The sequence below is a fragment of the Heteronotia binoei genome, chromosome 6 (assembly GCF_032191835.1).
Source record: "Heteronotia binoei isolate CCM8104 ecotype False Entrance Well chromosome 6, APGP_CSIRO_Hbin_v1, whole genome shotgun sequence".
NCBI classification, from domain to species: domain Eukaryota; kingdom Metazoa; phylum Chordata; class Lepidosauria; order Squamata; family Gekkonidae; genus Heteronotia; species Heteronotia binoei.
Genome location: NC_083228.1, coordinates 72,955,642 through 72,968,318, shown reverse-complemented (window position 1 = coordinate 72,968,318; position 12,677 = coordinate 72,955,642). Strand labels below are relative to the sequence as shown.

At 50.9% G+C, this 12,677-nt stretch overlaps 1 protein-coding gene across 1 annotated transcript in view; it reads left to right on the top strand.

Moving 5' to 3' along the window:
- CFAP58 (cilia and flagella associated protein 58) overlaps nucleotides 1-12,677 on the top strand; it is a 153,175-nt gene that overhangs the window by 18,469 nt on the left and 122,029 nt on the right. Inside the window, exon 6 of the mRNA XM_060241703.1 lies at nucleotides 9,254-9,391. Coding sequence (XP_060097686.1) covers nucleotides 9,254-9,391 — 138 coding nt within the window. The remainder of the gene's footprint in view (nucleotides 1-9,253; nucleotides 9,392-12,677) is intronic.

The following is a 12,677-nucleotide window of genomic DNA, read 5'->3' as shown; positions in this document are numbered from 1 at the left end:
TCATGGCAATAGCCTTCATTTAGCATATTTTCAAAAATCTCACCCTTCCTCCAAGAGCTTAGGGTGGTTCTTCACATTTTATCTTTATAGCAACCCTATGAAGTAGATTAGGTTCAGAGAGAAAGACTGCCCCAAGGTCACCCAGGAAATTTGAGGACAGATGCGGATACAAACCAGGATACCCCTGGTTTCAGTCCAACAACACTGGCTTTCTGCAGAAAAAGCTGTCCCTGGCCAACTTTTATGTTGAAGTCAACTTAGAATCCCTTCTAAAGTTTTATGCTAAGATAGCACACCCTTGAACTTTGAATGAAAACATAGTTGCTGATTATTGGCCTTTGGATTACTGTCTAAAGTACCAGTAGACTCTTCACACTCTACCTGAAAGGGGTAGGCAGAGACATACATTTGTGCAACAATTCACAGTAGATAAAGTCAAGACTTCCTTTGCCTTTACCTTCCACCTGCGAGCTAGATGGTAGCAGTCATTGCTGCCACAGCAGCAACTCTGCACAAGCAAGGAAACTATAACTAAAGTTGCTCTAGCTCAGGGATTGCCAAACTTGCTTAATGTAACAGCTACATAGAATAAATGTCAGATGTCTGAGAGCTGGAAGGAAGGAAGGCAGGCAGGCAAACAGATGGGGTGGTGCCTTCTCCAAGCTGGCTGATGGGGTGGTGGGGGCTTCTAGAGCTCCACAGTTTGGCTACCCCTTCTCTAGCTACACATTTCCCTGTTAACAGTATTTGTGGAGGTTTATGGCCAGGGGAGCAGAGAATGTCTCAGCTGCATTTGCCATCACAGCAATACTACTTAAGGCTGGGCTTTCCTAGCTGGAGATGAATTATCAGCAATGGTAGCTTCTCCATGGCACAAATGGAGGTGAAGAAATCAAGAACTGACATCCCTGGATGAGGTGAGTTGTAGTGTATCAAGAAATGTCATGCGACCCGACGGGGGGGGGGGCAACTGGGCAGTCCCAGGAGCCCCAGCGCCGGGAGCCTGTCCCCGCCTATCTCCAGCTGTGGCGGGAAGTTCAACGGGGCTGGATTGGCCCGACCAACCCAGTAGGCTGTACCCGGGATTGTACATAAGCGGGACCCGGCCCGCGTGTTCGCTCTCTTGCAACGTGCTCCTAATAAACCATGTTGCCCTACTCTCGTCTCCGCTTCGAGTACGTTACACTGGCGACGAAGGTGGGATTCTAGCCTCAGCGGCTACGACGGAGATCTGGGCAACAAGCGACTGCCGCCGCCATCATGGCCAACCAAGGCGGAATCACCGGCTACCTCGAGCCCTTCGACCCAACCAATCCAGAGGGATGGGAGTCCTACGCGGAGCGGGTCGAGTTCTACCTCCGGGCCAACAAGATCACTGACGCCGGAGCAAAGAGGGACGTTCTCATGAGCGTCTGCGGGCCTGCCACGTTCGAGATCGCCAAGGGTCTCTCGGCACCCGCCCGTCTGGCAGAGAAATCCTACGACGAGATCATCCGACTCCTCACGGGACACTTCTCACCACAGCCTTCGCGGGTGGCTCGCAGGTTCCTGTTCCACAAACGGGACCAGATCGCGGGCGAGTCCGCCGCGGACTACCTGGCGGCCCTCCGCAAACTCGCCGGGAACTGCAACCTCCCCCAACTGGAGGAAGCCCTGGCGGACAGATTCACGTGGGGCCTCCGCGACGAGAGGCTCCAGCAGAAGCTCTTCGCCAAAGAAGAGCTTACTCTCCAGGCCGCCTTCAGCGAAGCGGTGGCATGGGAACGAACCGCACGAACGTTTCCCCGGGCCAAGATGGAAGCTGCCCACCACGGAGAGCTGGACCACGACGGCCCCGAGGAGGAGGAAGCCCATCAGCTACGCCGCCCAGCCGGGCCACCCAACAGAGCGACCCAACGCCCCCGAGCGACCGACCGACCACCAGCGTCGGAGAGAGCCCCGGCCACCAAGTGCGCCAGCTGCGGTGGCCCCCACGAGCGGAGAGACTGCCAATACCGGACCTGGGACTGCAGGAGCTGCGGAAAGACCGGCCACATTGCCAGGGCTTGCCGAGCCAAGCCCAACCGCAGGAAGCCGACCACGTACCACGAGTCCGCGGAGTCCCACGCGGTAGACTCTACGTCCCTACAGGTACTGAACTTGCCCCACGATTCCCCCGATAAAATCAAAGTGGCGGTCCTTATAGAGGGGAACCCCTGCCAAATGGAGGTGGACTCAGGGTCCTCCATTTCCCTTATTGCGGAAGAAACCCTAAGAGAACTGTGTCCCCGCCAGCGGCTGCAACTTCGGCCGGCAGACTTCATACTCCGGGACTTCCAGAAGAACCCGGTGCAAATTGCGGGGTGGGCGTGGGTACAAGTCGAGCGGGGGTCCTTCCACGGCCCGCTGGACATCCTGGTGGTTAAGCGCCAGCTGGCCACCCTGCTAGGTCTGGCCTGGTTCAAACCCTTGGGAATCCGTGTGGAGGGGGTGGGCCAGACCATAACGCCCCGGGGGTTCGGGGAGATTTGCAAGGAATTCCCCGAGGTATTCGATGGGTCCCTAGGGAGCTACCGGGGGCCGCCCATCTCCCTGCCCCTAGACCCCACGGTCAGACCGATTCGGCTCAAGGCCAGGAGGGTTCCGTTCGCCTTGAAACCTAAGATTGAGGCAGAGTTAGACCGCCTCACGGCACAAGGCGTCCTCGAGCCGGTGGACTACGCCACCTGGGAAACCCCCATCGTTACCCCCATCAAGCCAAACGGGGAGGTGCGGATCTGTGCCGATTATAAATGCACCATAAACAAGGCACTACAGGACAACCCCTATCCAGTGCCGGTGGTGAGCCATGTCCTGGCCGCCCTAGCGGGGGCTAGGATATTTGGGAAGCTAGACCTGGCCCAGGCCTACCAGCAGCTCCCAGTAGACAATAAGACGGCGGAGGCCCAAACGATCGTGACCCACAGGGGGGCTTTCCGGGTAAAGAGGCTTCAGTTTGGGGTTAGCGTCGCTCCGGGGATTTTCCAGAGCCTAATGGACGCTCTCCTTAAAGGGATCCCAGGAGTCCAGCCGTTTTTCGACGACGTTTTAGTCGCCGCCCCGGACCCCGATGAATTCGGCAACCGCCTTCGAGAGGTGCTCCGCCGGTTCCAGGCAGCGGGGCTCAAGGTCAAGAGAGAGAAATGCTTGCTGGGGGTTCCACGGGTGGAGTTTCTGGGGTTCGCCGTTGACGCAGCAGGAATCCACCCCACGGAAGAAAAGACCCGAGCCATCGTGCAAGCCCCGGCTCCCACTTGTAAAGCGGAGCTCCAAAGCTTCTTGGGGGTGCTCAACTTTTACCACTCCTTCCTCCCCCACAAGGCAGCCCTGGCGGAGCCCCTTCACCGGCTGCAGGACAAAAAAGCCCCTTGGGTTTGGGGCAAACGACAGGCCGCGGCGTTTCAGGCGGTCAAGGACGTCCTGGTGTCCAATGCGGTGCTCCACCATTTTGACGAGGCCCTCCCCGTCATCCTGGCCTGCGATGCGTCGCCGTATGGGGTGGGAGCAGTCCTGGGGCACCAGCTTCCGGACGGGAGGGAGGTACCGGTCGCATATTACTCCCGCACGCTCACTTCAGCCGAGCGCAACTACGCGCAGATAGATAAAGAGGCCCTGGCAATCGTGGCAGGGGTCCGAAAGTTCCATGAGTATCTATATGGGAGAAGGTTCACCATTGCCACGGACCACAAGCCCCTCTTAGGTCTACTGGCCCCAGACCGACAAACCCCCCAAATACTCTCACAGCGCGTGTTGAGGTGGAACCAATTCCTCAACTCATACACGTACACACTGGTTCATAGGGCCGGCAAGGCTATGGGACACGCGGATGCGCTTAGCCGTTTGCCGCTGCCGGAGACGGGTCCGGACCCCGCACCCGCACACCAGGTCATGATGATAGAGAGCCTCCCAGAGCCGCCCCTCCACGCAACGGAGGTGGCCAAGGCCACCCAGAAACACAAGACACTGGCACGGGTGCTCGACTGGGTGGTGAGGGGGTGGCCAGAGGGAAACATGGGGGAAGAATTCAAGCCTTACAAGGCGAGGAGGGAGGAATTAGCCGCACACAAGGGCTGCATACTTTGGGGCAGTAGGGTAGTGATTCCACCCCCGCTCCAAAAGCGTGTTCTAGAATCCCTACACGAGACTCATCCCGGCATAGTGCGAATGAAGGCTCTGGCCAGGAGCTACGTCTGGTGGCCGGGAATGGACGGGGAGATCGAGGGCTGGGTCCGCGGGTGCCAGACCTGCCAGGAATCACGGCCCGAGCCGCCCAGCGCCCCCGTCACTAGGTGGGAGTCCACCCGGAAACCATGGTCGAGACTCCATATCGACTTTGCGGGCCCATTCCAGGGGCAGACCTTCATCATAATGGTGGACTCCTACACCAAATGGCTGGAGGTCATCCCCGTAGGGTCCACCTCGTCCACAGCCGCGATCAGAGCTCTGCGCAGGGTCCTATGCACACATGGCATCCCGGACACCATAGTCTCTGATAACGGGGCCGCCTTCACCTCAGCCGACTTCCAGGCGTTCCTGCAAAGATATCTGATCAGGCACATAAGGTCGGCTCCCTTCCATCCGGCCACCAACGGCCAGGCGGAGCGGATGGTCCGCACAACAAAGGAGGCCCTCGGCCGAATTGTACAGGGGGACTGGGACCACAGGCTGGCCGCGTTCCTCTTCGATAATCGGATCACCCCTAACCCGGTCACAGGAGTCAGCCCGGCTGAGCTCCTCATGGGACGCAAACTCATAACCCGGCTGGACCGGCTGCATCCCGACCGAGCTTCAGACACCCGCGGGAGCCCCGAAGTCCGAGACGCCGCCCGGGGCTTCTTCGCGGGCGACCCAGTTTTCGCCCGAAACTATGCAAGGGGCCCCGATTGGGTGGCGGGGCGGGTACTGAGGGTAACCGGGTCCCGCCACTACGACATATCAACGGAGGGGGGCCAGGTACTACGGCGGCACATTGACCAGTTGAGGCGCCGCACCCTTCCGGAGGCCCCCACAGACACGGACGAGGCTATATCCAGCGAGGAGCCTAACGGAGACCGCCTAGAGGACGCGATCCCAACATCCGTGATGCGGGCGCCGGAGGTACCGGAACCGACCGAGCCCGAGGGATCCGCTGAACCGGACGGGCCGCCCCCGTCCACTCCAGGACCTACCGAGGCACCATCCTCGGCGGCCGCGCCGCCGCCACCGGGACCCCCCAGACGGTCCACTCGGGAGCGCCGGCCCCCCGCATACTTACAGGACTTTGTACATTAACCAGGGGGGGAGGGGTGTAGTGTATCAAGAAATGTCATGCGACCCGACGGGGGGGGCAACTGGGCAGTCCCAGGAGCCCCAGCGCCGGGAGCCTGTCCCCGCCTATCTCCAGCTGTGGCGGGAAGTTCAACGGGGCTGGATTGGCCCGACCAACCCAGTAGGCTGTACCCGGGATTGTACATAAGCGGGACCCGGCCCGCGTGTTCGCTCTCTTGCAACGTGCTCCTAATAAACCATGTTGCCCTACTCTCGTCTCCGCTTCGAGTACGTTACATGAGTCATGTAATGTTCAAACCTGGGAAACAGTAGGCACCAAAAGAGAAGGCTGAGAAGCAGGAGAAACATACAGGAAGATGTGAAATTTCAGAGAGGAATAGCAGAGGTTTCAAAGGGGAATCCTATAAGGCAAGGCCTTTTCCTGTGTTGCCTAGAAACAACTACAAGAACATTACAAGGGAAGATTCTAGAGATGGGGCTAGTCCCTAGTTTGCAAAATTCTCCACTGGCCCCTTAGGTAGAGTTTCTGGTTTGGACCCAGCAGTTCCTTATTTGAGTCCAGTGGCAGTTCCTGATATTTAAGCTTTCCCTGTGTTGGATTATATCCAGGACTATCTAGCTGAGTTGACAGCCCACACAGAATGGGTGTGGGTTAGCAGTTGCATTGGTGGAATAGCAAATGGTTCACTGCCTCTGCATTGAAGAATTTTGTGAGCTTGGGCCTCCAGTTCCTGCACAGATGACGTGAGGATGTTCAGTCTTTCAGCCTGTTTACAGAAACATTTTCAGCCCATGGCTACTTTAGAAAGAAACTCAACTTGTGGTGGGCTGGTTGCCTTGCACAAAATCTGTGAGCATCAATACCACATATACAATGGCAACCCAGTAGCAAATTCTCTCTGAATACAGCCTGTGAGGCAACAGCATGTGTAAGACTGACTTGGTGTGAATTGGTACCACATGGATCAGCAAATGTTTGTTGCTTGCAGCTGTTTCATTATAGTACAGGAATGTAAATAGGCCCTTCCTTTCTGGCTAAGTCTGTGTTCATACTCAGACACACTGTATCACTGTAGCTGATTTTTTTACTAGCATTTTTCTTTACCACTGCTCAAGTGTCACTGAAATACTGAAGGCATATAAATAACAAAACGTGGCAATAATACTTGCATATCTGTCATGTTTGCTTTTGAGGTTACCTAACAGAATTCTGGTAATGGCCTTTTGATAGAAGTTGCTGCTGGTGTGCAAAGTATTTTTTAAGGCAAAATATTTTGTAGCACTTTTATGCTCTGGATTTAAAATGGTCCTCTGAAACTAGTTTATTTTTTCAGGTCATTTCCTCTCATGCTGCATGGCCCTCAAAGAAGTAATTTTAGCAAACAGCAAAAAAAGACTTGGTAATTGTAGAACAGTTTTTCCTGAAGCAAAACTCTTTAGGAGTTGTATGTGTCATGCAAACTTATGCTCCTTTTCTCCTTTCTAGTCCCAGAGTGGATATGGGTAGAACTGTAACAGTTGTTAATTCAGTGGAAAGTTTTAGTAAAATCAAACACAAATTCATTGTTTATACAGCACTAGAAAAAAAAAATACTTGCTTTTGGTAGAGACAGACCTTTTTTTAACCACTGCAAGGAAGACAAAATAATACAGTGCAGGCACCAGAATGGTGCCATTTATATGTTATAAAGCCCTTGCATCCCCCACATGACTACTTAGGGAGGCTTTGGCTTTGGTCCTCTGCTGCCATTTGGGGAATTTGGGCACCAAAACAGCATCCTGTGATGCCACAATGTCACTTCCAGTCATGTAACCGGAAGTGACATCACCCTGTCATGGGATGCTTTAGGGTTTCCATAATACTCTGAGATTTTTAACAGTAGAATTGGGGGAAATTCTAGTGCATCCCACGATGCTGCGCCATCACTTCTGGTTATGTGACCAGAAGTAATTGCATTATGGGACACCGTTTGGGTAAAGTTCTGTCCCTCCAACTTTCTAGGGGTTGCCACCCTGGCAGTCTTACGACCTCTACATGTGTGTAGACACGGTTTGGGAGTTTTGCATTCAGAACTCAATTCCCAGGAGTGTGCAAGCTGGATTTGGATGAGGTCCACAATTCATGGGGAGAGAGAGCCTCCTCCAGTGCCCCTCAGGAAAGGTCATGAGGAGCTGCTGAACTTCCACAACTGGTCAATTAATAGTTTCTTGGAGCTGTTTCAGGTCAGGAAAATGATAAGCCCCTTCTCCCCACATGCTGTCGTCTTCATCGGAATCTGGCCTGTATGTTCTTGAGAGTTAAGTTCTTAGCACAGAATCCCCCGTTCTTGGCTGTTGAGCAGACATGCAGGAGATGTGAGGCGTTCATATGTGAGGAGTTTGAATTCTCCTGAACTTTGCTCTATTAATATGCTAGATGCTAGCATCAGAAAATTATGCATACAAGCAATTACTACAAGCATATGGAGCATATGAAGCTGCTTTATGCCATCTGCCTGAGGTCTGCCCCAGGGGCCCCAGACTTCACCTTACCCAGCTGAAGTCCCTGAAATGCCCATGGACCACCCCAAGTTAGAGGCTTCAGGTTGCCATTCCCCCCACCATGTGCTGCTGTAGTGGATGCAGCAAAGAGTCCCACAGTGTGTTTGGGCATCATAGAGCAGGCACAGAGCTAGCTGCTAGGGCCCAACAGTTGCAGTGGCTCTCCTTGGGAAAGGAAGACAGGGATGGCATGGCTGACTCCAGCAAGGTCAGCAGCATTTCCTCTTCGGGCCAGAAGGGGCCATGACAACCATCTATGGAGAGGCAGGATTTCTCCTTACAGGGGCAGGCCCTCTTGTGAGCCTGGGTGGAGTTCTGAGCCTAGGTGGCTCCAGGGAAGCTTCTGTAAGAAGAAGAGGAAGAATATGGTGGTTTTGAATTTATTCCCTGCCATTCACTTGAAGTCTGAGAGAGGCTTACAATCTCCTTCCATTCTCTCCCCACAGCAGACACCCTGTGAGGTAGCTGGGGTTGAGAGCACTCTCAGACAACTGCTCATGAGAGAACAGCTCTGAGAGTACTGTGACTGACCCAAGGTCACCCAGTTGGCTGCATGTGGCTGCATGTGGAGGAATGGGCAATCAAACCTGGCTCTCCAGTTTAGAGTCTGCCATTGTTAACCAGCTGAGAAGGAGGTGGGTGACTGTTTGCTTCTGAAGCTTCAGAGGAGCCAGCTTAGGGAGGAGGATGGGGAGAGGGTAAGGTTCTGTGAGTGGTGCAACCTGATCCTGCCAACAAGTCCTCTCCCACACTGAGACTTCATCCTTTCAGTGGAAGCCAGGCCCTGGAGTCCACAATAAGGACTGAGAGACCCTCACCCATTCATTGATCATTCACATAATGTAGCCCAATGTGGTCTGCTTTGGTTGGCACTGACTTTGGGGTCTTAAAATTTCCCTCCCTAGCCCTGTTACCTGTAAAAGTTTAACTGAATATGCTGGAGACTCAACCTGAGTATCTGCACGCAAAACAATTGCACTATCACTCAGCTATGGTACATCCCTTTTATTAATTTAGCATTTGTTTATTACCAAGCATACTGAGCTTCTTTTTGCTACTACTGATGAAACATATTTTACTCCCCTACTCATTTGCAGTTATTACAATATGTGTTGTTATATGCTAAGGCTGCCAAATGGCAAAAAGGAATTAAAATATTTATCTGTCACCTGTTGGGTATCTTGCAAAGATACTGGAAAGAAAAAAAAAATACTGTGTTGTTCTTTATGAGTTGTCCTCCCCCCAACTGCTAAACATTAAGCACAGCTCTCAGTGTCTTACTAATTTAATTAATGATGAAAATGATAAAATAAAATGTGAAAGTGTTCTCTTCATATTTAAAATCTGGAAAAGCTTGAAGTAATGTGGGTTTATTTGAGCACAGTAATCAGATTGTAATTTATTGGGTTGTATCACAATCTCACAGATCCTGAATGAAAGAGCCACGAAAGAACTTGAACAGTTTCAGTTGAGAAATTCCAAACTCCAGCAAGATAATGAACAGCACAGCTTGGCCATTGAACAACTCATGCAAGAAAACCAGCAGAAAACCACAGAGCTGAGAGTAAGTTCAAGGATACCTGTTTGTCTCTTGCCTAGAAAAAACTATGGGGTTGCCATAAGTCAGTTGTGACTTGACACTTTCCACTGCACTGTGGATTGCACTGTGAGTGTGCATTTAGACCAATGCTGTGATGTATGTGTTCTGTCTTGTTGGTATAATCTCACTTTATATGACTGTTTTGGAATAACTCAAAGTAAAGGATGAAATGTCTTGCTAAGTCAAAGCTGGAGATGTGAATCAGAACGGGATCAACCAATGCAACTTAATTAGGAAAGCTCACAATAGACATTTAAACTTTATATGTATGGAATGTGTTCATCAGTTTTCTGCTCTACAAAAAGGTTCTCTTTCCGTAGCTCATCCACTCGAGACCCTTTTCAGTTTTGCTTCAGGCCAGGCTATGGGACAGAGATGGCACTGCTTAGTTGATGATCTCTGCCTGAGTACAGACAGAGGCCATGGCTCTCTTGGCTATTATCAGGAGCCAGATGGAACATGCATATTTCTCCCATTCTGCTGACACTCCTCTGGCAGCACATCTGTTTCTGGGTTCAAGTTAAGGTATTGGCAATTGCATATAAAACCCTTCATGCCGCTGGACTCAAACTTTGCTCCATGGCTTTGGTAACTCTACCCCTGTGCTCCACCGTGACAACTTCACTCATCTGAGCAGGGCCTTCTGCAGGTGTCAGCCTGTAAATGGGCAAAATCAATAACTACTCATACATGTGCTTTCTCTGTTGTGGTTCCCATCTTCTGGACTGGCCTGCCCAAGGAGGTCAGGAAGGCTGCCACTTTCCTGGGTTTCCACAAACTATGCAAAACTGAATTATTCATGGTGGCCTTTTGCACAGGTAATAGGGTTGAACGATGCAAAATTCTTTACAAACTTACTTGGATAAATGATTAGAAACTGTGGTCTATATTGCTGTATATAGCTTACTGTATATAGCCTCCAGTGGCCCTTTAGGTATGCTATTATGTAATTTTTATACTGTTTAATGTGTTACGTTGATACTTATGCTATGCTTCAGTTCTTTCTGGTTGGTTCCAGACTGCTATAATGTTAATGCATTGTATATTGAAGGTCCCCTTTGGTCACTATGAGTAATCAGCCTTGAGTCCCTGTGAGAAAGGAAGACAGTAAACAAACCCTAATATATTGCCAGTGTTCATCTGTTGCATCAAATCTCCTTAAGCTAAGAGGATAGCTTTGGTCACTACATGGCTTATGTTAAAGAACGGGGCAGAAAACCAATAGTGTATTGAGCTTTAGTAAAGTACAACCTATTCTCCTAAGTGGATGAAGTCACAGCTATCTTTTCTGATAAATAATTCTCTTTCAAGGAGCACTGCTGATTATAACAATGAAAACAACTTACTAGATACATGCAAAAAGATTTATCAGGTAAGATCTGGTGATTCGGTGTAAGGCAAGCACCAGTCGTTTCTGACTCTGAGGTGACGTTGCTTTCACAGTGTTTTCACGGCAGACTTTTTACGGGGTGGTTTGCCATTGCCTTCCCCCAGTCATCTACACTTCCCCCCAGCAAGCTGGGTACTCATTTTACCAAACTTGGAAGGATAGAAGGCTGAGTCAACCTTGAGCTGGCTACCTGAGCCCAGCTTCTGCCGGGATTGAACTCAGGTCATGATCAGAGGTTAGGACTGCAGTACTACAGCTTTACCACTCTGTACCACGAGTCTCTTGATTCGTGTAGCATAAGAATTTAATTCTGGAGCTGCATATTGTCAAGATTACAAAAATAGATCAGAAAATGACAGATAGAAAAGATGTTATTACAACATATTATAAAACCAGCTATTTCCCTTTGGATATACTGAATATAGTGCGGGGAAAACCCCCCAATATTGTACTACATTAAAGACTAAGAAACTGGATTGTAGCAAAAGTTTTAATAGGCAAGAGGCTATTAGTCTTCAGGGTATCACAGAGGTCAGAGACAGAAGACAGAGGTCCTTTGCCTAGGTCGCAGTGCCCCGGAAGGAGGGATTCCCCTCCCAGCTTTTGACGGGATGCCATTGGCACCAGTGCGTGAAGTCAGGAGCTTGGGAGTGCTATTGGAGTCCTCCTTGACAATGGAGGCCCAGATAGCGGCCACTGCCAAATCCGCCTTTTTTCATCTTAGACGGGCAAGGCAGTTGGCCCCCTTCTTGGAGCGAGGTGACCTGGCAACAGTGATCCATGCAACGGTCACCTCGAGATTAGACTACTGTAATGCCCTCTACATGGGGCTGCCCTTGTACCGAACGCGGAAACTACAGCTGGTGCAGAACGCAGCAGCCAGGCTGCTAGTGGGACTACCCCGGTGGGAACATGTGTGGCCTAGGCTGCGGGAACTGCACTGGCTGCCAATTGTGTACCGGGTTCATTACAAGGTGCTGGTTATCACCTATAAAGCCCTATATGGCCAAGGACCTGCCTACCTCAGGGACCGCCTGTCTCCATATGTTCCCCAGAGGGCACTGCGTTCCAGTTCACAAAATCTTTTGGAAATCCCTGGGCCTAAGGAGGCCAAACTTAAAACAACTAGGGAGCTGGCCTTCTCCATAAAAGTGCCCCAATGGTGGAATCAGCTACCGGAGGAGGTGCGGGCCCTGCGGGACCTCAACCAGTTCCGCAGGGCCTGCAAAACCGTCCTCTTCCACGAAGCCTTCAAGACGTGACCAGACTGAATATTACGCTGCCTGTATAAATAGAGACTGTAGCACCACCATATAGTTTTTAGCTTTTTAACATTAATTTATATTTGTATCTGTATTTGTATTTATATTGTGAATTGATTTTACCTGTATTGTCATATCATGATACTATATCATGACAGATTGTAAGCCGCCCTGAGCCTGCCCCGGCGGGGAGGGCGGGGTATAAATAAAACCTTATTATTATTATTATTACAGACCCCTTTGTAATTTTGTTGCAAAAGACCAACACAGTTGCTCTTCTTCATTATCATATCTTTCTCCCAGCCAGTGGCACCATGAATTTTGGGGAAAGTCTCATCTTCCCTTCTCTACTTCTTTGCTCACACCTCTTTTCTGCCTGCTCTTGTGTCCTGTCCTGGTAGTTTACCTTGCCATCTTCCTAAGACTCATGGAAGTAGAGGAAACTGCAGCATCTTTGACATCTGTTATTTTTGAGGAGTACGTGTTGTGCCGTCTCCTTCCTTGCTTTGTGCTGCTGCTAAAACTCTAGAGTGCTTGCACACCTGAGGTGCATTGGCATGAAAAAAACATGCATGCACACATGCTGCAAAGATAACTG